Source organism: Sturnira hondurensis, unplaced genomic scaffold (genome assembly GCF_014824575.4).
Source record: "Sturnira hondurensis isolate 20B ecotype Veracruz unplaced genomic scaffold, ASM1482457v3 Scaffold0000780, whole genome shotgun sequence".
Lineage (NCBI taxonomy): Eukaryota > Metazoa > Chordata > Mammalia > Chiroptera > Phyllostomidae > Sturnira > Sturnira hondurensis.
Window position 1 is genome coordinate 11,432,575 of NW_028073411.1, and position 23,925 is coordinate 11,456,499.

At 38.2% G+C, this 23,925-nt stretch overlaps 1 protein-coding gene across 2 annotated transcripts in view; it reads left to right on the forward strand.

The window, feature by feature from the left end:
* The first annotated feature begins 200 nt into the window (after positions 1-200).
* FBXL5 (F-box and leucine rich repeat protein 5) overlaps positions 201-23,925 on the forward strand; it is a 34,678-nt gene continuing 10,953 nt past the window's right edge. The window contains exons 1-8 of one of the 2 annotated variants that reach the window (XM_037045604.1): positions 201-384; positions 8,960-9,175; positions 12,564-12,659; positions 14,404-14,590; positions 16,372-16,554; positions 18,809-18,934; positions 22,674-22,822; positions 23,378-23,460. In XM_037045604.1, the coding sequence (XP_036901499.1) occupies positions 301-384; positions 8,960-9,175; positions 12,564-12,659; positions 14,404-14,590; positions 16,372-16,554; positions 18,809-18,934; positions 22,674-22,822; positions 23,378-23,460 (1,124 nt within the window). In that variant the 5' untranslated portion in view covers positions 201-300. The remainder of the gene's footprint in view (positions 385-8,959; positions 9,176-12,563; positions 12,660-14,403; positions 14,591-16,371; positions 16,555-18,808; positions 18,935-22,673; positions 22,823-23,377; positions 23,461-23,925) is intronic. The other variant, XM_037045611.1, reaches the window with a different exon arrangement.

A 23,925-nucleotide genomic window follows, 5' to 3' on the forward strand; every position in this document is an offset into this window, starting at 1 on the left:
TGCAAAACAAACAGGAAGACCTGGTTTGTTTCAGCGACGCCCGAAGAGGGTAAGGAACGAAAAGAGTGGAGGTGGGAGGTGGAAGCTCGAGCCCACGCTGCACACCCGGTCACGTGGCCCAGGGGAACCGCATGGCGGCTGCCCGCGCGCCCCCGCGTCTCGACCGGCCGGGCAGCCTGGCAGCGCGCGCCGACGGGGCGGGCGCATGCGCAGGGGGGCGCGCCGCCTCTGCCCGGCGGCGAGGGTGTCTATGGAGAGGCGGCGGCCGCGGCTGCTGAGGCAGAGGCTGAGGCTGCGGCGATGGCGCCCTTTCCCGAAGAAGTGGACGTGTTCACCGCCCCGCACTGGCGGATGAAGCAGCTGGTGGGGCTTTACTGCGACAAGGTAACGGCGTGCGGGGCCTCTTGCTCTAGGCGGCGCAGGCGGAGAGGAGGTGCGGACCGGTCCCTGGGCGGCCTGGCCTGCGCCGCGCCCGCAGCTCCCGGGGCCGCGCGGGGCCGAGCCCAGTGCCGCCTGCGTAGCTGTCAGCGCCGTGCTCGCGGCTCCGCATCTTCCCCGGGGGCGCCGGGAGCCCGCACCCCGGCCCGCCCCGCGGACCCCGACGTGCCCTCCGGGTTGGCAGCGCGGCCCCCCTGGCCCCGGGCCGGCTTCCCGCGGTTGCGGTGGCCTCCCGCTCTCGCGTCCTCTCTGAGAGGGGCGCACTCGCTCCCCACCGACCTTCGGGGACCCGGGCCCGCCCTCGGCGGTGGGCTTCCCCTCCGCTGGGGGCTGGCCGTTTCCTCGGTTGTTCCCTACCCCCTCCGCCCGGCCAGTTTGGGGGGGCTCCCGAATTCTTTGCAAAAAACCCATCCATCCATCTTCTGAAGCTCGAGCTTGCTCTTTGGCTCAACGGGAAGCTTCTCCTAAGTGCCCCCAGTTCATTGTAAACCCCAGCCTTCCCTGGTTTGATTTGGGAGAAAAACCAGGTTTCTTGGTGTAGCGAACCTGCTCTCTTCGTTTGTGTTTTTTGTTGTTGTTGTTGCAACTTTTATTGTTCTGAGCATTGACGCGCTGTAGATTGTATTCTAAGACAGCTATTCCCTGTTGGAATTCTGTGCCTGGGCTCGAATTAGAGGGGACTCGGAGAAAGTTGGTTTAACCGTGAGGACCTTTTTGGACTCTTAATTGGTGCAGCATATGCTGAACAAGCACTTTCGTGGAGATGGTTCAGGGCCTTTTGCTGAGGACTTTGGAAACAATAGTAAGATTCCACGTTTTTGTCCATTTATGTTGGGGTTATTCTGAAAACTCCAGGCAGTTCTGTTTCCTGTAGAGATGAACCAGACGCAAAATACATTTAAGCAGTTATTGTTTAAGCACAGCAGACAACTTCTGTGAATTTTCAGAAATTACGTAGCATCGAGCAGAACCACTGTGAAGAGAGAAGCGAGGTTCTCCTTGCCCAGGGAAGTGGTTGGAGGGCGCCCGGAGTCTTCCTTGCTAGGCCACGCTCAAAACCAGCGATTGAAAGTGCACCCACAACCATCCTTTCCCTCCTTTCATTTTGAAAATTTAAAAAATATCTGGTTTAGATACAGGTTGAAACACTGAGGTATTCTAGAACAACATTGCTCAACCTGGGTGGCTCGTTCGAATCAAACTGTTATAAATCCCGTTGCCCGAACTACTGAAATCAGGATCCCTGAGGGTGGGACCCAGGTGTCAAGTCGTGCAACCATAAGGACTTCTTTGCCTAGGAGGAACCGCATGTGTGACCTTGGTCCCCTAAGATTATAATGGAACTGAAAAATTCCTGTGGCTTAGTGACATTGTAGCCCTTGTCCCCAAGACATTAGTCATGTGTTTGTGGTGATGCTGGTGTAAACACACCCACTCTATTGTCAGTGGAGTAAAAGTATAACACGTACGATTCTGTATGATACACAGTACTTGATGATTATGATAAATGACTGTTAGTCGCAATGTATTTACTATACTATTAGTCATTATTTTGGAGTGTACTTACAAAAAAGTTTACTGTGAAGCAGTATATTGTGTCATGCTCTGTGTCTCTTGATTGCATTATTTTCTCTTGTGCTTGAATTAACCTTTTGTACAGTAACATGCTGCACAGGCTTGTAGCCTAGAAGCAGCAGGCTGTACCACCTAGCCTAGGTGTGCAGTAGCCTGTGCTTCTGTGGTATCTGACTGTGTGAGTGCCCTTGGTGTTCACACCACAATGAGATCACTTAATGGTAAATTTCTCAGAATGTTTCCCGTCATTAAAGGGCACATGATTGTATAATTTAAAGCTCCTGGGCGATGCCAGTGTGCGGCCAGGGAACTACTTATCCAGTAGAAGCATCAAGAACAGGTAACCTGTTAAGCTGAGAAACCCTGAATTTTTGAGTTAGTTCACTGTAATTTTTTTTTAGCTCCTTTGGCTTTTGAACTTACTCCGACAGTATCCTTTATTTGCAGCAAAGAAAAAAATAGGGAGTTTTTTAAAATTTAAAGTAAAAAAGGGAAAGTTAGTGAGAACCCATGGAATCTGAAGTCTTCTTTCCATTTTAAAATGATTTGGGGAGAGGTAGTCTGGCGATCTTGTGGAAATTTTTCTGCATGTGTACATTTTCCTAGGAAGTTTGTGGATTTCCAAATGCCTAATACTCTACTAAAAATGAGTGAGAATGACAAATTTTAAGGATAATCAAAATTTTGACAGTTTATTTTGTGTGTCATTTCTTGGTGATTGAGAACACTAGAACAAGTTTGGAAGATACAGTGCCATTTTAAAAAATAATTACCTGAGTCAAGTAAGATTCTTTTTAGTAGTTAATGTTCCTCTTGCAATAACTAGAAAGCATTTTCAATTTGACATATCCTAAGTAAAAGTCATCATTAGTTCTCAACTGATTCCATGCAGGTAATGAAGTTGCTGTATATATTTGTCAAGAAGGTTACCTGTGGACCAAGGTGATTTAGGGGAAAAAAACTGCATAAGAATTCTATATCTGGATTTCTTCTTGATACTAATATCTAATGGAACTCTTGCCTAGACATTCTTTGGGAGCCGGTGTGGAAAAATAAGTGTTTTATAATGGCTGAATAGGCTTTCTTTTTTAAAAATGTCATTTATTTATTTATTTACTTGAGAGAGGCGGAGGGAGAGAGGGAGAGAAGAAACATTAGTGTGAGAGAGAAACATCGATGGGTTGCCTCTCACATGTGCCCCACTAGGACTGAACCCACTCAGGCGTGTGTCCTGACTGGGAATTGAACTGGTGGCCTTTTGGTTTGGTAGACAACACCCAGCCAGTTGAGTCACATTGGTCAGGGCGTGGCTGAATAATCTTAAAGTACTATTTATTTTTATTCACTTACCACCCCAGGTTTTGCCTTCACTATCTTTTGGTTGCATAGGCCAGGTATATCCAACCCAAACAGTCTATAGTAAAACTTGACAAAATGAGAACTAGTTTATTTTTTGATCCTCACCTGAGAATATTTTTTCATTGCTTTTGTAGAGAAGAAGGGAGAGAGGAAGGGGCAAAGAGAAACTTCCATGTGAGAGAGAGACATTGATTAGTTGCCTCCTGTATGCGCCTTGACCAGAGACTGGACCCACAGCCCAGGCATGCTCCCTGACCAGGCATCCAGCCCACAATCCTTTGGTCGATGCTCCAACCAGCTGAGCCACCTGGCCAGGGCATAACACATTATTTTTTAAAAACTGAACAGATGCAGCTTTATGAAAAATTTATTTAGTTTTCTTTGTTTTTCTACTTGGCATACCTGTAAAATGTTACTTATTGGCATTGAGAAGATTGATTTATTTGAGAGAATGTTGAATTGACAGCTAGGAGAGGAAGGAAAAGGGAATTCAATGAGTTCTTACTACATGCTTGTATTATTACTTTAAATCCTCACAAGAGCCCTGTGAGACAAGTATTATCCCTCATATAAAGATGAAGAAACAGACTTAGTGGTTAAATAACTTACCCAACTTACTCAAGTAGTAATTAGGAGAGCCTGGATTTTAATCTTAGGATTTTCCTCTTTCCAAAGCCCATATTTTTTGTATTACCTTACTGGTTCTGCTGCTTATTACTAGCTGTATGATTTTATGCAAAACATCTTCCTATGGGTCACAGGTTTTTCTATACATAGAGCTAGTTTGACCAGAGATAGTTGGTTTCCTTCATTAAGTGTAAAGTAATCTTTGATTAAATGAAAATATTGTCTGACTGAGTAGACAAAAAGTAAAGACTTATTTGGGGTGATGATAGTGATTGGGTTTTGTTATTCTATTTTCATATCTGATTTTGAATTTATTATCTAGTATTTAAGTGACACACAACTTTTCAAATCAGTTTGAAGCCATATTGTGAGATTTTAGGTTGTAAAGTGCCTGAGACAGAAAGTTAGCTATACATTGTTAAAATCAGGGAAGTACCATATTACTGGTTGTTAACTTTGTTGGTTATGCGTATTCTGTTTTACATAGTTTTTTTTTTTCATTGAATTTGCTAGGCGTCATATTATACTAGTTTGTAGATCACTTAGGAACTTTTATATCCTACCTTAGAACATTGTTTTTCAACGTATGTCCTATGACCCATTTGTAGGACATTAAATCAAATTTGTGGGTCAGAAACAACATTAAAAAACTACAGCCAGGTTAGAGAAGAAAATGCTGTTTGCTGAAATTTGTTCAAAATGTTTGTGATACGTGTGTGTGTCTGGATTGCACTGTATTTTATACTAACAAATGGTCATAGTTAAGCACTTGAAAAACGCTTCTTTACAGCAGTGTTTCTCAACTGCAGCATTACTGACATTGGGCCAGGGGATTCTGTGTCCTGGGTGCTGTCCTGTGCAGTCACAGGATGTTAGGCGGATTCCTGACTTTTACCCACTAGATGTCAGTAGCACTTCTGCAGGAGTGACGTCCAAGAATGTCCCCAAACCTTGCACATTGGTGGCGGGGCATAAAATAGACTGCCTTGGGAAAACCATTGCTTTAGAGCTGACATTCTTTTTGACCATCTACTTTGTTGGATCTGAAAAGATAGCTTTATGATTGGGATTAACGTTGTATCTTGTGGAAAGAACATAGGTTGCAGGGGTGTCCAACCTTCTGGTGTCTTTGGGCCACACTGGAAGAAAAATGATGTCTTGGGCCACACATTAAATACATTATGTTATGTAATCACAAAAAGAAAGTCTCATGTTTTAAGTAAACTTACGATTTTGTGTTGGGTCGTATTCATAGCCATCTTGGGCTGCGTGCGGCCGGAAGGCCCCAGGTTGGACACCCCTGATACAACTATAGTGATTTGATCTCTGTTTTCTTGTCTACTACTTGTCTGATTTTGGGTGAGTTATTTTCTCTGAGTCTCAGGTTTTTTCACATGTAAAATAAGAATCATAATAACTACTTTCTAGGATTGTTGTAAGAATAATATCTAAAAATACTTAGTACTGTATAACATCATAGGCCTCAGTATGTCCCAGATATTATTAGTGTGTACGTTTATTTTTTTCTCAATCAGATCTATGTGTTTGAATAACTCTGCAGAGACAAAATTAAAAACATTCATATAAACAGATTTTTTAAAAGTTAAATTGTATATGCTCTGCTTATTTTTTTAACTGCTAAATTTACCGACTTTAGTATTAGGTTAGAAACAGTTGCTTGCCCTGACCAGTGTAGCTAAGTTGGTTGAGTGTCGTCCTACAGAGTGAAGTTGAGTGGCTGGTTTGATTCCTGGTCAGGGCACATGCCTGGGTTGTGGGCCCTGCCCCCATAAATGAAAAAGCCCAAGTAAGGTTTTTATGTTATATTCTGCGTTCTTTAAATACATTATTAAATTTCACAGGAATCCCATGTGGTAGTTTAATATTATTAGTGTTATTTTATAGGTGAAGAAACCGAGGTACAGAGCATTGTAATGGCTTTTGCTGCCAGACACAGAGTCACACCTAAGCAGTCTGGCTCCAGAGTAACCACTGTGCTGGATTTAACCTGCATACAACATAGAGCCCTTCTATAGATCTGATTTGGTTTTGCAGTCTGTATCACGAACCCAGGCTTTACCTTAGATGGCCATTAAGTTTGAAAGATTTTCTAATAGTCCAATGAGAACGTACGTAACATTTTCTGCATGTCTTTTAAGATGCTGTTTTCCTTAACACCTGTGAGGTCATTTTTGAAAAATATATATGTTTATTGTGTTGAGAGAGACAGGAAGGGATGGGCTGAAGGAGAGAGACATTGATTTGTTGTTGTACTTATTTGTGCATTCATTGGTTGAATCTTGTATATGCCCTGATCTGGAATCGAACCCGCAACCTTGACTTATCAGGACAGTGCTCTAGCCACGGAAGCTACCTGGCCAGGGCCTCAGACATTTTTTACTTTTTTGCCATGCTTTTGTTTTTAAAAAATTATAGTCATTATTAATGCTTTCTTTTGATTTATCTTTTATTTCTGCTGATTTTTAACTTTTCAAAGAATAAAGTGATACATGGTAGTATTTGCTGAAATTAAACACTAGTGAATTTTGCTAGTGATCTAACACTAGTGATCTTATGTGGTATTTCTTGGAATAAAAATCTACATTGAAATTAAAAAAAACCTACATAGGTTTAACTAAATCATTTTGTGTTGTTTTGTGTCACTTAGGAGCTAAAGTTTGAAAAAATTAAAAGAATAATATTGGGTTAGCCAAAAAGTTCATTTAGTTTTTTCTTATGATGGCTCTAGTAGTGCTTAGTTCTCTTTAACTTCATTTGAAGTAGTTTTGTTAGATGATATTGTGACAGCTGTTGTATCAGTGTGCATTTTTTAAAAACTTACCAAAATTGATGAATTTTTGTGCACCCATTTTAATACTGGGAATGGAAGAAAATATGCAACATTTTTGTCATATTATACTTTATTATTTCAAGAAAGGTAAAAATGCAACTGAGATGGGAAAAAAGATTTACGCAGTGTGTATAGAGAAGGTGCTCTGACTGATTGAATGTGTCAGAAGTGGTTTGTGGCGTTCCTTGGTACTATTGACGTCCTAAACAAATCATTCTTTGCTGTGGGGCTGTCTTACGCGTTGAAAGATGATCAGTAGCACCCCTGGCCTCTACCCACTAGGATACAATAGCGGGAGATAGCTGACATACTCAAAATACCCAAATCAATAAAGTTATTGGTGAAAATGAAAAACGTATCTTTTATAAAAAAACCTAAGTGGACTTTTTGGCCAATCCAGTATTTTAGGATGTGAAAATTATATGAAAATCAAATTTCGGTGTTCATAAATAAAGTTCTTTTGAAATACAGCCACATTCTTTTGTATGACTACTTTTGTGTAACAACCTAAAGTATTTACAGCCTGGCCCCCCAAAAAGTTCTAACCCCTGTTCTAGATACTTAACTTACTTATTGTGGTTACTATTCGTTGTCTTATTTCCCTTCACTTACATGAAGAATGTAAGCTCTGTAAAGGCTGAGAAATCATTTTTGTTAACTGATGCATCTCAAGTATCAGAAATAGTGTCTGGCTTATGATGGCTGCTCATTAAGTGTCTGAATAGAGTAAAAATGCATAAATATATAAAACTGTATGATTCATGTTCAAAATGATAGCTAACATTTACTAAGCACTATTTCATTTTACTCTCCCAGGTACCATGTGAAGTACTGTGTTATTATTCCCATTTAACACCAACAAAGCATTAAGACATGGAGAGAGAAAATTAACTTATGGTTACACAGCTGAATAAATGGTAGAGCCGGTATCTGATCCTAGAGAATCTGACCGTAGGTCCAGTTTTCTATAAATGACTCTTAATGCCTAATCCATACGGCATTTTACAGAAACTAAATTAATTTTGTTGCGTATAGTGGGATGGTTTTGCTTTAGTCATCTTCTCTGATGCCTTGTTAGGAGTTCGCCATCCTGCCCAGGACGGGCAATTAAGGCAGCTTGGCCTGTGCTCCACGTTAGGAGCACCAGACCAGACTTCACACAGCAAGTCTAGAAGTGTGGCCTTAGTAGCTTCTTCCCCCCATTTACTGTCTGTTGTTTCTAACCTCGTCAGGTTTCCTCTTTGAAATGAACTTTGAAACCGGAATTGATATAATTGAAGGTAGATTTAATATGGTGATGGAGGCAGTGCAGGGTTTGAATATTTGAACTTTAACTTGATCAAGTTGATAATATGTATGCCTTGAACATGAGGACTTAATATGCCATTTAAATGTAAAAAATTGAAATTATGTCAGAATAGTCATCTTCTCTTTGAATAGTAGGATTTAAAAATGACAGTGTATATATTTCTGTATGTTTTCATTGATTTGTTTCTTTCCTTCAAGTGCATTTACCTTCTTACGTCCCAGGTTTCCACTGCGCTAGTACAGTGCCTCCACTTCAGAGAAGTGCTGCTGTTTATCCCAGTTTTCTGTTAAAAAATTAGTTCCTCTAAAATTGTCTAATAATGTTCTAATAACTCAATATTTGATAATTATTTTTGGAACAGAGCAGACTCACCTTGGTATTAAAGTTTAAACGAACTATAATAGATTTTGAATTGTTCAAATTGTAAAAGTAGTATAATAGCATGAAGAACATTTTAAACAAAGAAAAAAGCACTTTTTAACAGCTATTTTGACATTGTTATTACACTATTATTGAATATATTCCCTGGGCTGTGCTTTATACAACTCTTTTAATGTTTACTTATAACTTGGTAGAGCATCCTATTTGGCATATATATAAACTAATGGAATTTTAGATTTGGAGGGAATCTAGTTCAATCCCTTCTATTTAAAGAAGACTTAAATTTAACAAATACTTTACCCAAGTAAAGTATGAGAGATATTTGACCATGTACAAACTAAATAGGATGCATTTAAATATTTTTATTGGTGAATATTTACATGTACTTATTTTGTCTTTCTTTTTAAATTTTTATTCAGCTTTCTAAAACCAACTTTTCCAACAACAATGATTTCCGTGCCCTTCTGCAGTCTCTGTATGCTACTTTTAAGGAGTTCAAAATGCACGAGCAGATTGAAAATGAGTACATCATTGGTTTGCTTCAGCAGCGCAGTCAGACCATCTATAATGTACATTCTGACAATAAACTCTCTGAGATGCTCAGCCTCTTTGAAAAGGGACTGAAGAATGTTAAGGTGAGTTGTGAAAATGGGTATTTAGTGCCACAACCGGTGACATCCTCTGGTACGTCACTGGCAAAAGTTGTTAGCATTTTACAGTAAATGATGTTGTGTTAAAGAGAAAAAACATTTTGACACGTGTTTTTTTTTTTTTTTTAAGATTTTATTTATTTATTTTTAGAGGGGAAAGGAAGGAGAGAGAGAGAAATGTCAATGTATGGTTGCCTCTGGTGTGTCCCCTGCTGGGAACTGGCCTGCAACCCAGGCATGTGCCCTGACTGGGAATCAAACCGCGATCATGTGGTTCGCAGGTCCACGCCCAATCCACTGAGCTACACCAGCCAGGGCACATTTTGACACTTGTTAATGGTGGTGAGGAAGAATTTATTCAAGGTGTTACTACAGTGGGGTTCAGCTCTGAATGTAGCAGGGACAAGTGGCGGTTTAGGGTTAAGGAGCAGGGCGGGGGCAGGAAAGTGATCAACAGGAAACATCAGGGTTAGGGAGGTTCTTGCCAGACTGACAGTTTTTCCTGAAGACAGACCCGGGGATAAGATCTCGGGTGAATGGATATTGAGGGTGGTGAGATGCTAAGAATTGGGGCATTTGGGGGGAAGATTAGATAGACTCAGGGTGAGTTTTGCTAAAGGTGCACTAAGTGTGCCAAGGACAAAGCACAAGGTTGGATCCAGTTAAGAGGGCTTAGTGGAACCTAGTCAGGTTTGATAAAATCTGTCAGTTTTATCTTTATTACTGTATATAAATAATATCTTACTATGAATACCACTCTCTAAATTTAAACTTATTTTGAAGTGAAATTTTAATTACCGTAAGATTTTTACTTTCTTATAATATTTGCTGAACTCTTGAAAGATAAATAGTTACTGGTGACTGAAGGTAAATTATTACATAGAATGAATAAACACTTTAATTTTATAAATTGTATTTATTAAAATTAAGTGGTAGCTAAAATGTTGACTATATGTTTTTTCTCCATATTTTAGGGCACCGTGTTTGTTAAACAGGATAAAGTTTTTAAAAAAGTATTGGTTTATTTATTTATTTTAGAGAGAGGGTCGGGGAGAGGGAGAGAGAAACGGGTTGTTCTACTCACTGATAACCTTCCCTGGGTCATCCTTCTGTGCGGCCGGACTGGCCTGAGCCCTATCCAGTCAGCCGTGGGCCCACCCCTGCAGCCGTGGCTGTTGAAACAACGCTTTTTCAACTGGCCAGGGTGAGAAACAGGACAATTTTAAATTGATAGCATAAAGCTAGTTTTGAATGTAGTTTAGGATAATGATAGAGATTTTTCTATGACTATTGCTATGAATTATAGGATATTTAAAATTTGGTCTTTGTTTATGTCCCTGCTGGTTTGGTGAAGCACAGATGTAAGTTGCAACCCTGCCAAACCACTGGGCACCAGTCACGTAGAGAATTGTGTTCTGTCTGGAAAGACTGTTCTGCAGTAGGGAAGAGAATGACGTGAAGGGGAAGAAAAGGCGTGGGCAGAAAGACTTATAAAAATTACTGTAATTGTCACTGGAAGAATACATAGTAGCTACTTGGGGAGGTGGGAGGCGGGGTAGTAGTGATGGGAGTTCTACTTTTTATTGGATATTCTTTTACGCTTACTGAATTTTATATAAGGTGGGGCAAAAGTAGGTTCATAGTTGTGAGTATGTGAAACAGCTTGTACGTGTATTATTATTTATTTATTCCTTTATTTTCCATATGAGTAACTGTAAACCTACTTTTGCTCTAAAAACCTACTTTTTACTCTGTATTATGTTTATGTATTACCTGTTCTATCAGATTAGGTCTGAACTAAAGTAGTGACTAGTGGAGATAGAGAGGAGGGGACAGACTTGAGAATTTTGTGGGACAAATAAAATTGATAGGGTGTTTTGATTGCATAAAAGGAGGAGGGAAGGAGAAAGAGAAGGGAAGTAAGAACAGCATTGAGCCTGGTCTCCAGGGAACATGGAAGACACGTGGGGAGTACAAAGATCCGTTACGGACAGGGTGCATTGGAACTGCTTATGCAATTCGGGTGGGCATTTATGATTATAGGAGGAGACATAGAAGGTCAGAAAAGTACTTTGGTTTGGAAGAGAAAATTTGATAATCATTGGTATGTAAGAGGAAATAGAAGTCCTTTGGTATGTGTATGGAAAATGTATAAAATTTTAAGAAAATAGGACATTGGGTAGAATATTAGAAAGCAGTTAAATAAGTCAGTTGCAAAAGATTACAGAGGACTCAGCAGAGATAAAATATTCCCACATTTTAAAAGTTCATTATGAATTTTCCAAATGTTTTAAATTCAGAGATCTGATACAGAAATGATGGATAAGTTCTAGGGAGATACAATCTCATTTCATATAAGGAATTGCTTTTTACCAGTTGTCTGGACTTAGAATGAATTACTTCAAGATGTGGTGAACTCCTGGCCTTTAGAAGTTGATACTTTGCCTTTAGAAATGTATATGGTCTTCTGTAGGATACTGTAACAGGTATTCTGAATTGCTTAGTGGAAGATAAACTAGGGACCTTGAAGTAACAATTTTCAACCTTTTCATGTCATGGTGCCTGTAAACTAATTACTAAAATTCTGCAGCACATCAAAAAAATATATTTTTTGTTGATCTGCCAAAAAATAGGCATAATTTTGATTCTTTCAAACTGGATAATTGTTGTGTTGGCTTTTGTCATTTTTTAATTTGACAGTCTAAGGGAAAAGAGGTCAGTGCCCCTGACTGAATAGTAAGGTATTGCACATTCTAAAAATTCTTGCAGCATACCGGTTGAAAATCACTTCCCTGAAGTAATTCTGTAATGATAAGAGTCCAGTGGGCTTTTGTAGATTGCTTGGAGATATATTGAGAAAACTGACACACAGAAATTATGTAAATATATATATATTAGAAATCATTAGGTGTTTTGAGCAAATACTTGATTGTTTCTTCATTTATTTATTTTTAGAGAGATGGGAAGGGAAGGAGAAGGAGGGGAGAGAAACATCACTGTGTGGTTGCTGCTCTCATACCCCCTACTGGGGACCTGGCTCCCAACCCAGGCACATGCCTTTACTGGGAATAGAACTGGTGACCCTTTGGTTCACAGGCCTGCACTCAATCAATCCACTGAGCCACACCAGCCAGGGCTTGCTTTTTCTTTTAAGACTTTTTAAAAAAGAAGTATAGATCCCATTACTAAAAGAATTCAAGGTTCAGATGTCCTTAAGACATCTTTTGTATTTAGAAGAGTGTAACAGGGACCACTTTGCATTTGCCCTTGTTTTTTTAGGTTTTATGTTGCATTTTAAAGTGACTTCCTAGAATCAGGTACAATGTAACTTGATGAAACAGAACTTTTCAGAATACTTTTCATTTGTTTTTAGAATGAATATGAGCAGTTAAACTATGAGAAACAGCTGAAGGAGAGATTGGAGGCTTTTACAAGAGATTTTCTTCCTCACATGAAAGAGGAAGAGGAGGTAAGCATAATTTCTCCTTGTGACTTTGATTTAGATTTTAAAAGTGTGGTTTTGGGCACTTTCTGAGCACACCTGCACCTCCCCCTGCCCACCCTCCCCCGCCAGCACATTACCTTGGCTTTTCTCCCTCCTGAGCTCCTAGGGCCCTTCCACTACCTCTGTGACTTTCCAGATAAACTTGAGCTTACAATTTGAAGTAAATGAATAATTAAAAATGTTATTTTGTCTTTGATTCTTCAAAATAATGCATAGGAAGATAAACCTCCAGTTCATTTTAAGAAATGAAGAAAACCCCCCCAAAAAAAACAAATAATTTTTTTAACCTCAGAGAGATTGTTGTTTTTCATTGAATAAATTATTTAATTCATTTCTTCAATATTTTCTTATTATGCACATGGCAGTATATTGAATGTTAATAATTTTTTATGCCACCCTAATGCATTTTCAGAATCTTGGAGAATTCTTTAAACTTTCTGTATTTCCATGCTAAGTTTAAAGAAATTTTAGTGTTTTTTGTTGGAAGTGGATTTTAGTAATTAAATGATGGTATTAAACTTACCGGTCTTGTGCCTAGTGCATGTATATGAGGATATGACTGAAAGGATGAGTAAAATATTTTCTCATTCTTGAAGTGGGATGAGCACTGTCTTCTTTGAGCACACCCACGTCCCCCTTTCCTCAGGTGTGTACTTTGCTACTTCTGTCTTAAGCTCTCTGGGTCCCAATGAGACCTGCTCCCAAGAAGCAGGGGGCAATGGCAGCTCGTCCTGGGCAACCCCTAATCCTGTCCATGGGCCCTTCCGTTGACTTACTGTCCCAAGCTTTAATGAACTTTCTTTCACTTAAAAAATTAAAGTGGAATGAATATCGGTAAGGAATAGAGAAAATGTTTTACAAAGAACTGGATTCTTGTAAAGAATCCTTGTAAAGAATCCCTGATTAACTTCAGCTGTTAATCAGTTGTTATAGTGATTCTCATCTATAGCTTTACCTTACACTCAGACTGGTATTTATTTAAAAAAAAACAACCAAAATACCTTTAAGCCCTTTCCAGACCAGCCAAATAAATCAGGTGGAGATATTGGTATAGATAGATGTATTTTAAAGGCTTCCCAAGTTATTAATGCGATAATCAGCCAGCCTTGAAACCTCTTCTTAGAACAGTGTTTGTTAACCTTAGGTGTGCATCAAAATTATCTGTGGAACCATTTTTTTAAAGAGTCCCACTTCTAAAGATTCTAATTCTATAAATTAGCCGTTGGGATTAAGCAGAGATCTGTTTTGAAGAAGAGATCTCCCAGGTAATACTGAGTAGTTGAGAGTCTCAAGAGACTTCAGACTTACGGTTTCTATAGGCTGGGTGCCGTTCCCATAGGACTTAGAGGACCTGTTTGGGTAGAGGTCGGTTCCTGCAGTAGCAGAAGGCAGTTAACTGACCTAACTGTCTAACCATAAGAAAATGACTGAGAGTGTTTGACAGGCCCTGTATAGGAAGACCTTCTGGTATGAGGCTTTGGAAGTGTTTAGGGATTGACTTAGCCAGAGAATTTTTAAGAGAGAAGGAGCTCTTTGGGTGATACTCTTCTCTAATATTTGGATAAGCTAACTCGGTGGGAACTAAAGTTTTTATATTTTTGAAATAGGTGGTCAGAACACTGTATTTTAACCATTAATAATTTGAAAGGTGTAGAGAAAAACAAAACAAAGTAAGCATCTCTCCTCATGACCGTTTTGTTTCATTTAGGTTTTTCAGCCCATGTTAATGGAATATTTTACCTATGAAGAGCTGAAGGACATTAAAAAGAAAGTGATTGCACAGCATTGCTCTCAGAAGGACACTGCGGAGCTCCTTAGGGGTCTCAGCCTGTGGAATCAAGCTGAGGAGCGACAGAAGTTTTTTAAATATTCCGTGGATGAAAAGTCAGATAAAGGTGAGGTTCAAATGTTTAAATAGCAAATGATTTATTAGTTTCAAGGCCATTTTTTTCCTTTATTGATGTGAACTATAGATTTTGTTTGAGGAATGATTTAAGCGATTTATTTTCAAGTATAAATTTAATTGAAGACAGTTTCTTAGAATTTAGTATTGTCTGATAACACTCATATACTTGAGCCACCTGTAATGTAGTACTTATTAAAGGAATTTATATATACATAAAATAATAAAACTATTTGGCTTATCAAAATTACTGAAAACCACCATATACAGAGTACTTCCGCAGTACCGTTCAACTTTTTGAGGTCACTAAGTGTGGTGCCTGCTTTTTTCTCTCCTCACTTTTCCCGTCAGTTTACACAGTTACTGATGCTTAGAGTTGTACCTCTCTCCTTTCCCACGTGTCGCTCTCTTTGCTTACGTCCAGCAATACACAGCAGGCAGAGAGTGAGGGGCACAGTTTTTCTTTGCACAGTTGCTTTGAGAAAACACATGAGGAACGCAAGTAAAATATGCTGACTTTTTTTTCTTTGACTGTTTCTTCATTTTTATTCTTCTTTGCCTTTGATAGCTTTGCCTTTTAAAACATTAAAGAGATTGGCATTGTTAGGTTAGTAAAAATTCCTTTGATTCTTCTAGATGGGAAATAGCAGTGGCACTTCTGTTAACCTTTTTGAAATTGGTTCTTTTCTGTTATTTTTATTTAACAATGTAGGTGAGATGCATGTTGAAACAAAGACATTTCTGTAGGTTAAGCTGTAATTAAACCCATAAAGTGTGTGTGCTTCACTGTGAAATTCAACTTGTGCCTTAGACACCAAGTCAAGACCTGTTGTGTCTGGTTTAATTGTAGTATAACATGGGATTTAAAAGCATCACACTTATTATGTTTAGTTTTCCCATTCCTTCAAAGCAAAGTGTAGCTGCATTATTTTAAAAATATTTGCATCTAAAAAGGATTCAGTTCAAGTAATTTGATCATAGCATTTCTATATTTTGTGAAGAAAAATCAGATATACAAAGTCCTCAAGTTCTTCATAATACTTTAACAATTAATCTATATTTTATATTCTTTATTGTATTTTTAATTTGCATTTTTCCAGAAAATTGCTACTGAAATAATACGTTATAGGAAATTAGAAATGCAATGACTACTTTCTGTAGTAGCTGCTGACAGAAGATTCCTGACGAATGTATTGCAGCTTTGGAAATATTTACATTATATTGTTTCAATTGGCTCATGAGTTGGTTAGGGAACCTATAGATTAAAGAATTCGGATTTCATAGACTTACACGAAATGTGAAAAGAGGGGTCACTGGGAAGATGATGACAGGAGTCATAATGTGTGAATGGAAAATGCTGTGAGATTTGTGTGTGTCATTAAAAATGCCTTGGAGATCTCATAATCTGGCCGACTCCACACTTGTTGATTTAAAGCTGTATAACCTGTTGGGTTCCTTTTTCAAATGATGCTTATGCTACAAAGTGAGTATTGTTTTTTCTGTGACGCCTTTGTAAGAGGAAGTCGATTCTGTGTTTACTGTAGCTCCCACTGATGAACTGTGATTTGGGCCATGATAGTTTAACCCTACAGATTCTTAACAACTTTAACATCCCAATGTTACCTCTGATCCATGTCATTTCCTTTTCGCATCTTGCAAGCAGGAAGGAGTGGACTTCAGGCACTGGATTTTACGTATAGAAATGTGACTGTAATTTCTTACTGCGTTTGCTCTTACAGCCTTTAATGCTAAAGTTTTCTTTTTTTATTTCAGAAGGGGAAGTGTCAGAACGATCCACAGGTATAACCCATCTTCCTCCCGAGGTAATGCTGGCAATTTTCAGTTATCTTAATCCTCAAGAATTATGTCGGTGCAGTCAAGTAAGCACCAAATGGGCTCAGCTGGCAAAGACGGGATCACTTTGGAAACATCTGTACCCTGTTCACTGGGCCAGAGGTAGGTAAATGGGGCTTCCAGTTTGAAAAATATTTCAGTCTGTTTTTTTTTTGAAAGATGAATATTCATAGACATTAATAGGCAAGGCCAGGGAAGGAAAATTGAGAGGTTGACTAAAAATGTAGATTTCATAGTGTGTTTTCTTTATATGCATTTTGAGAAGGTAGCAAAGCTAAAAGAAACATTTATGGGTAAATTATGTGATGTGTGCAGTTTCCTTTAAAACAATCAGGAAAAAAACAGTTGAAGAGGGAATGCCAAGTAACTGGCAAAATGTTGGTCCTTGTTGAAGGGAGGTCACAAGTACCCTGGTATTCATAATGCTACCTTTTCAATGCTATTTCTTCCTACTTTTGACTATATTGGGGATTGTTCTATAACCAAAAGTTAGAAGTAAAACTAACAGGACGTCAGAACAGCTTTAAAGAATAGACTATTTAAGTATTTAAGAAAAAACAGAAAATCGGTCATAGAGAATAAGAAGATGCAGCACAGTCATGGCTCCCTTTTGGCAGCGGCATAGAATAATGGAATCTGTTTTTATCTTAGCATTTTTGTGTGATTAGTATGCCCTCATTCAATAAATCAAAATTGTATGTTAATTTCATGTAGTAAGTAACTTTTTTACATGTGAACAATTATAGAAAATTTTGTTTTCATGAGCACATATGTGGTCACACGATAAATGCAGGTACTATTGCATATTTTTTTTCATTGAATTAAAATAATTTCCAGCTGAGTATTAACTTCAAAATATACATTGTTATTCTTAGTTTTCTGATAATTTGTCACTTTGACATGGTAATGTATGTTTCTCACACAAATTATGAATCTGATTTTTAAAGTTTTCCTTTTTAGTTATTTTGTGGTACTTTTAAAATATGCTGTTTTTAAGCCCTGGCTGGTGTAGCTCAGTGGATTGAGTGCGGGCCTGCAAACCAGAGGATTGTGGTTCAATTCCCAGTCAGGGCACATGCCTGGGTTGCAGGCTAGTTCCCTGCAGGCCAACTCCCAGCAGGGGACGCATGAAAGGCAACCATACATTGATGTTTCTCTCCCTCTCTCCTTCCCCTCTAAAAATAAATAAATAAATAAATAAATAACCCTTAAAAATAAATAAAATACGCTGTTTTTAGATATTTAACATTTTTGAGTGAAGCCATTTGGCATAGTGGGTGGATTCATGTAAGCCAAATGATTAGAATTATTATTTTTATGTAGAATAATTTTTTTCTATTAGTTGTAGGGTAATGAAAGTCAAACAGGCCCTGGCTGGCGTAGTAGCTCAGTGGATTGAGCGCGGGCCTGCGAACCAGATGATCGATCGCAGTTCGATTCCCAGTCAGGGCACATGCCTGGGTTGCAGGCCGGTTCCTTGCAGGCTAACTACCAGCAGGGGACGCACAAAAGGCAACCATACATTGATGTTTCTCTCCCTCTCTCCTTCCCCTCTAAAGATAAATAAATAAATAAAATCTTTAAAAAAAAGAAAGTCAAACAGGACAAATACGGATATTTCAAATACTTTTTTGCTTAGCTATATTTTTAATTATGAATAATCAGATATTAATACATAATATAGATACTTTTTAATATAAAAATCAAATGTTAAAATGCTGTGCTAGACTTCTGTGAGGTAAAGTAGATCTTAATAAGTTTCTTTTTTTTGCTTTAGTATACTTTAAAAATTCCAATAAAAATGACTTATGTTTATTTATAGTATTGTTTTTCCAATGGTTCTCACTCAGAATTGATTTTACCCCCCTCTAGGGGATGTTTTAAAATGTCTGTGGAGACATTTTTGTCCCCCCGCCCCCCGGAGGGGACATACGAGGGTCTTTGGTAGGTAGAGGCAGAGGCCCTGCAGTGCCTAGGACAGGCCCTCACAGCCAAGAATCCCCTAGCCCAGAGTACTGCATTGCTGACAAATGTCACTTTTTGGCAGAAAGTCTTGCTTCCTTTTGTTTGGTAACTGTCATCATAATGGGGATATTGTCCAGGCCAGTGTGCAGCCAGTGTAGGGGAAAAAGTTACGTTTTCAATGATTTTTACAATTGCCAGTAAAATTATTGAAAATTGTTTTTAATTATTCTTTTTACTATGTATGAAGTTGAATCCTTTGCTCATTTAAGTGTAATTTTTTAAACCATAACTGACTATTTTGTGTGTGCAGAGATTTCTGCTATAAATAGGTTATATTTTTGTAGTGGTAGCCAATGTAACCTTATTTTGTTATTGTTTATTTGTTGAGTAGGTGACTGGTATAATGGCCCTGCAACTGAACTTGATACCGAACCTGATGAGGAATGGGTGAAAAACAGAAGAGATGAAAGTCGTGCTTTTCAGGAATGGGACGAAGATGCTGATGTAGATGAATCTGGTAAGCTGTGTTTGGAAATAAAATAATTACCTGGTGCTTTACTAATTAATATATTAAACAAGAAATACTTAGGCCCTGGCTGGTGTGGCTCAGTGGATTGAGCGTGGGCCTGCGAACCAAGGGATTGTGGTTTGATTCCCAGTCAGGGCACATTGCCTGGGTTGCAGGCCAGTTCCCAGCAGGGGACACATGAGAGGCAACCATACATTGATATTTCTCTCCCTCTCTCCTTCCCTTCCCCTCTAAAGACAAATGAATAAAATCTTTGAAAAAAAAAGGAAATACTTAGGTTTAGATTTATGTATATTGTGTTTTCTAAATAAACTGTTGTTTTTAAGCCTACTATTTTTTAAAATTCAAAGGAATAATTAGCAAATTTAAGATATGTTCTATTTGTTTCCCATTTTTAAAAAGATTTTATTTATTTATCTTTAGAGGGGAAGGGAAGGAGAGAGGAAGAGAAACATCAATGTATGGTTGCCTCTCATGCATCCCTTGCTGGGAACTGGCCTGCAACGCAGGCTTGTGCCCTGACTTGGAAGAGCTTTTTAGCAGTTGTCTGGACTTAAAATGAATTTCTTCAAGATGTAGTGAACTCCTGGCCTTTAGAAGTTGATACTTTGCCTTTAGAAATGTATATGGTCTTCTGTAGGATACTGTAACAGGTATTCTGAATTGCTTAGTGGAAGATAAACTAGGGACCTTGAAGTAACAATTTTCAACCTTTTCATGTCATGGTGCCTGTAAACTAATTACTAAAATTCTGCAGCACATCAAAAAATATATTTTTTGTTGATATTTTTTGTTGCCCTGACTTGGGAACTGCGATCCTCTGGTTTGTAGGCCTGCGCTGAATCCACTTAGCTACACCAGCCAGGGCATTTCCCATGTTTTTATATTTAAATACTTGAAAAATCAGAAAATGACAGCCTTCTTTTACTGAAATATTCTCCATTATAGTGCTTTGCAGTTTACAGTGTGTTTTTTAATGTGCTCATTTGATCATTGCCCAGAGGAAGGAGCATGAAAGCTGTTGACTCTGTTTATTCATTTGTGGAAAGTCATACCACTTGCCCCACATGACTGTAGAATTGAGAGCTAATCTGTATGAAAATTCTTTGCAAATGTAGCCGTTTGTTAGCACTGCAGAAGAATTCATGGGTGAATGAGACTTCATTTCTACCCTTAAAGTACTCATGAGTGAGAATTTAAAATGCATGATCCTTAAAGTACATAATGAAAAATGCGTTTTTATAGAGGAAGAGAAAGGGAAGGAGGAACATAAGTTTATCTTAGATATTATTCAGATAGTAATTAGTAAAAGATGATGAAATAGTAGAAACAAATTAAAAGATAAGATATTTTTCTACTTGGTAAAACTGAACCTATAGGAACTTTTTATTTTTAAGTTACCCATTTAAAAAATAGTAAGTTGGTCTGGCAAAAGAACTAAACATGTGGAAAGTAAATGTTATAAATTTAAAGATTATTCTTTTCGCATCAAGTTTATTTTTATGAAATAAATGAAGATGCTGTATTTTGGTATAGTATTGAATGCTTGGAAGGTGCTGTATAAAGGAGAAAGGTCTGTTTGGTTAAATTTGGCGATGTACCTGTTGCAGGTACCTTCTGAGCATGGGGTTAACACTGAACAAAATGGGGATGAAGTGGAATCTCTGGCCTTGGTTAGCTTAAAATTTGGAGAGGAGATAGACAGATAAAGTAAATGCAGGCAAAGTATATACTATGGTACATAGTGTCAAGTTCTGTGGAGAAAAATAAAGAAGGTCAGGAGGGCCAGGAACACAGAGAAAGCAGGATTTTAAGGACCTCAGGGTTTGTTTGTGGGCCTGTTCCCTGCAGTCCTTCCGTTGGTTTCTGATCTTGCTTTTTGTACTGTGCCGTGGGCTCACTTGAAGTAACTGTTAAAGTAATTTGCGTGGACTTTTTAAAAAAGTCTTCTCTTAGGGAAGACTTAATTTATCCGTGCTAGAAAATTAATTCATAATACCCATGTTGTGTTTTAAAGGTTTTTCCAACTCTGCACTTGAAGAGAGCCAGAAGGGAAGGCTCTCTTTCCCTTTGTTTGGAAAGGGAAAGATTAAGGTGATGAGGTTAGGGCCTTTCTGTGGTGAGGTATCTATTCGTTCTAGTGGCCATGAGACTAAACTTGGGGTCTGCTTTTCCATCTTAGCTACCCTGACTAGTTTTATAGAGAAATTCTTCATAGGATGTTTAATTTTTTTTAAAGATTTCATAGCAGCAGTATACATTTAAGATGGGGGAGCACAGAAAGAAGAATCATTTAGGAATAAAATTATACTAAAATAAATAGGGCTAAGTAAAAGGCATTTTTGAAAAGATTTTATATTTTTATTTTTAGATAGGGGGAAGGGAGGGAAATATCAATGTGTGGTTGCTTCTCATGTGCCTCCCCTGTACCTTCACTGGGGACCTGGCCTGCAAACCAGGCATGTGTCTTGACTGGGAATTGAACCAGCGACCTTTTGCTTCGCAGTCCGTTGCTCAGTCCATCTAGTCACACCAATCAGGGCTAAAAGGCATTTTTATTCCTCTATTTTTATATATATATATCTTGCTGAATGAGTAATTTAGGATAATATTTGTAAATATGGAACTACTAGTTACAAATTCAGAATTGTTTTTTCTACTTATATTCCACTTGTCAGCTACATTGTTATTACTTAAAAATTTTATTTATTTATTTGTTTGTTTGTTTGTTTGTTTATTTATTTTTTATTTATAGAGAGAGGAAAGGCAGAGAGAAAGTGGGAAACATCAATGTGTGGTTGCTTCTCATACACCCTCTACGGGGGACCTGGCCTGCAACCCAGGCACATACCCTGACTGGGAATTGAACTGGCAACCCTTTGGTTCACAGGCCAGCTCTCAATCCACTGAGCCACACCTGCCAGGGCTATTATTATGATTTTAAATAAGATTTCCTTAACTTACTGTGTTAAACAGTTTTATATTTGTTAGGTTTTCAGGTAAGCATAATATCAGTAGTGAAAAGTGATACAATTATTAGTCATTCTTTTTAGTGAACTGTTTTTTTAGATATCAAAGCAAAGTTTATAGTTTGCTGTGTTTGTTACAGTAGTCCATCCTGTTGTAAACATCCAAGCTCTACAGAAGTTATTAAGCAAAAAGCAAAAGTCATGCTCGTATTTTTTAGCTTTCAAAAAATCCTAATGTATTCTCCTTTGCTTGGTTGATTATGACCAGGCTGACTTAATTGTTTCAGATGTCTTCCAGCATTGTGTCCTTTTTATTTAGGTAAAGTAATAAATCGTACGTTCACAGTGGTTCATTTTTCTTTTGATGTTTGGTATTCTCTTGAAGAACTCCTAATATTCTTCAAGTAGTCAAAGTTTCTAATAGTATTTTCAGTGCTGGAAACTGGAGTTATTTTTTCTTTTCCTCTGCTGCCTGCCTTGATAGGAAAATCACCTTCAACCTTAAAGTGTATGAATAAACCCTTCCCTTCATTCTCACTGTAAACCTTTTTTTTTCTTCTTTTACTTCTCTTTTAGTGGAAGCTAGCCCTATTAAGTCCTGCCGAGTGAGACTATGTCCATTTAACTTGCTTTGCATACGTGAGGGAGTTTAAGGATAGCAAAAAGTATTTTATATTTAATGATGGGTGGTTCCTTGTGAAGAGCAATTCTATCTAATTAGTGTTTCAGGTTCTTAGCTTTTTGAATTCATTTTACAGAAGAGTCTGCAGAGGAATCGATTGCTATCAGCATTGCACAAATGGAAAAACGTTTACTCCATGGCTTAATTCATAACGTTCTGCCGTATGTTGGTACTTCTGTAAAAACTCTCGTGTTAGCATACAGCTCTGCAGCTTCCAGCAAAATGGTATGTAGCACTGGTTTGGGTATTAACAAAAACTAGCAGTGTTCTAAATTTGGTCTTCTTACTCCTGAGTTTAATTAAGAGGAGGAAAATCTTTATCCATCAGAGTTCCTTCCCATGGATAGGCATATACTGTTGACTTTCATAGTCTTTCATTTCAGTGCTCACAGTAATCTTCATCTGCACTTACAGAAAAGGGTACAAAGATTAGGAGAGGTTGAACAGTTTATCCAGTTTTATATGATTCTTTATGATATGTGAGGCATGGTAATGGGCAAGTGAGATTAATTCTGTTTTATAAATGTGTATCTTGTGCTGTCCTACATCAAAATCTCTAGGTATTCCTTAAAAATGTAAGCTTCCTGAATCTAACATTAGTTACTAGAACAGGTTCTCTGGGGTTTGAGCCCAGAATATATATTGGCAGTGCAGAGTTGAAGTGATTTTTACATGAACAGATGTTTGAGAGCCACCAGATTATGTCAGTTACTAAAAGTTATCTGTCGCTTGTCTAATTAAAGGTCTGTAGATCTTCACAGTGACTTTTTTCCCCTGTAGGTTAGGCAGATTTTAGAGCTTTGTCCTAATCTGGAGCACCTGGATCTCACCCAAACTGACATTTCAGACTCTGCATTTGACAGGTTAGTTTATTTTTGAATATTTAAATATGATTTCTAACTTGTTCTAGAGTTAGAACAAGTGTAGACTTGTTCTGTAGTTCCTCATTTGCATAATTGTAGTTTAATCATGCTATTATTTTTTATTGTCAACTCTTAGTCACATAAGGTTATAACTTGATAGCACCTCCAGTTCTTTGCCTCTTGTCAGGTCCTCGCTGATCCGAAACTGCAGTCTGTATCATTCCATCATTTTTATATTCCTGTCCTGTGTCTAGGCCCTTGTGCCTTGCTGGGCACTAATGTTTTTAAGATGTTTTCAGATTTAGTTGGTTCCAAATACCATTTGGGCAGGCTCTGTCTTATAGTCTTCATATTTATTCCGAAATTATGACACTTTCTTCAGGTTACATTCTTCACAGATTTTATTTCTTTGGATGCCCCCAATTTCCTTCCTAGTCCACCTGGCTTTGCTCTTTTTTGCCCTGG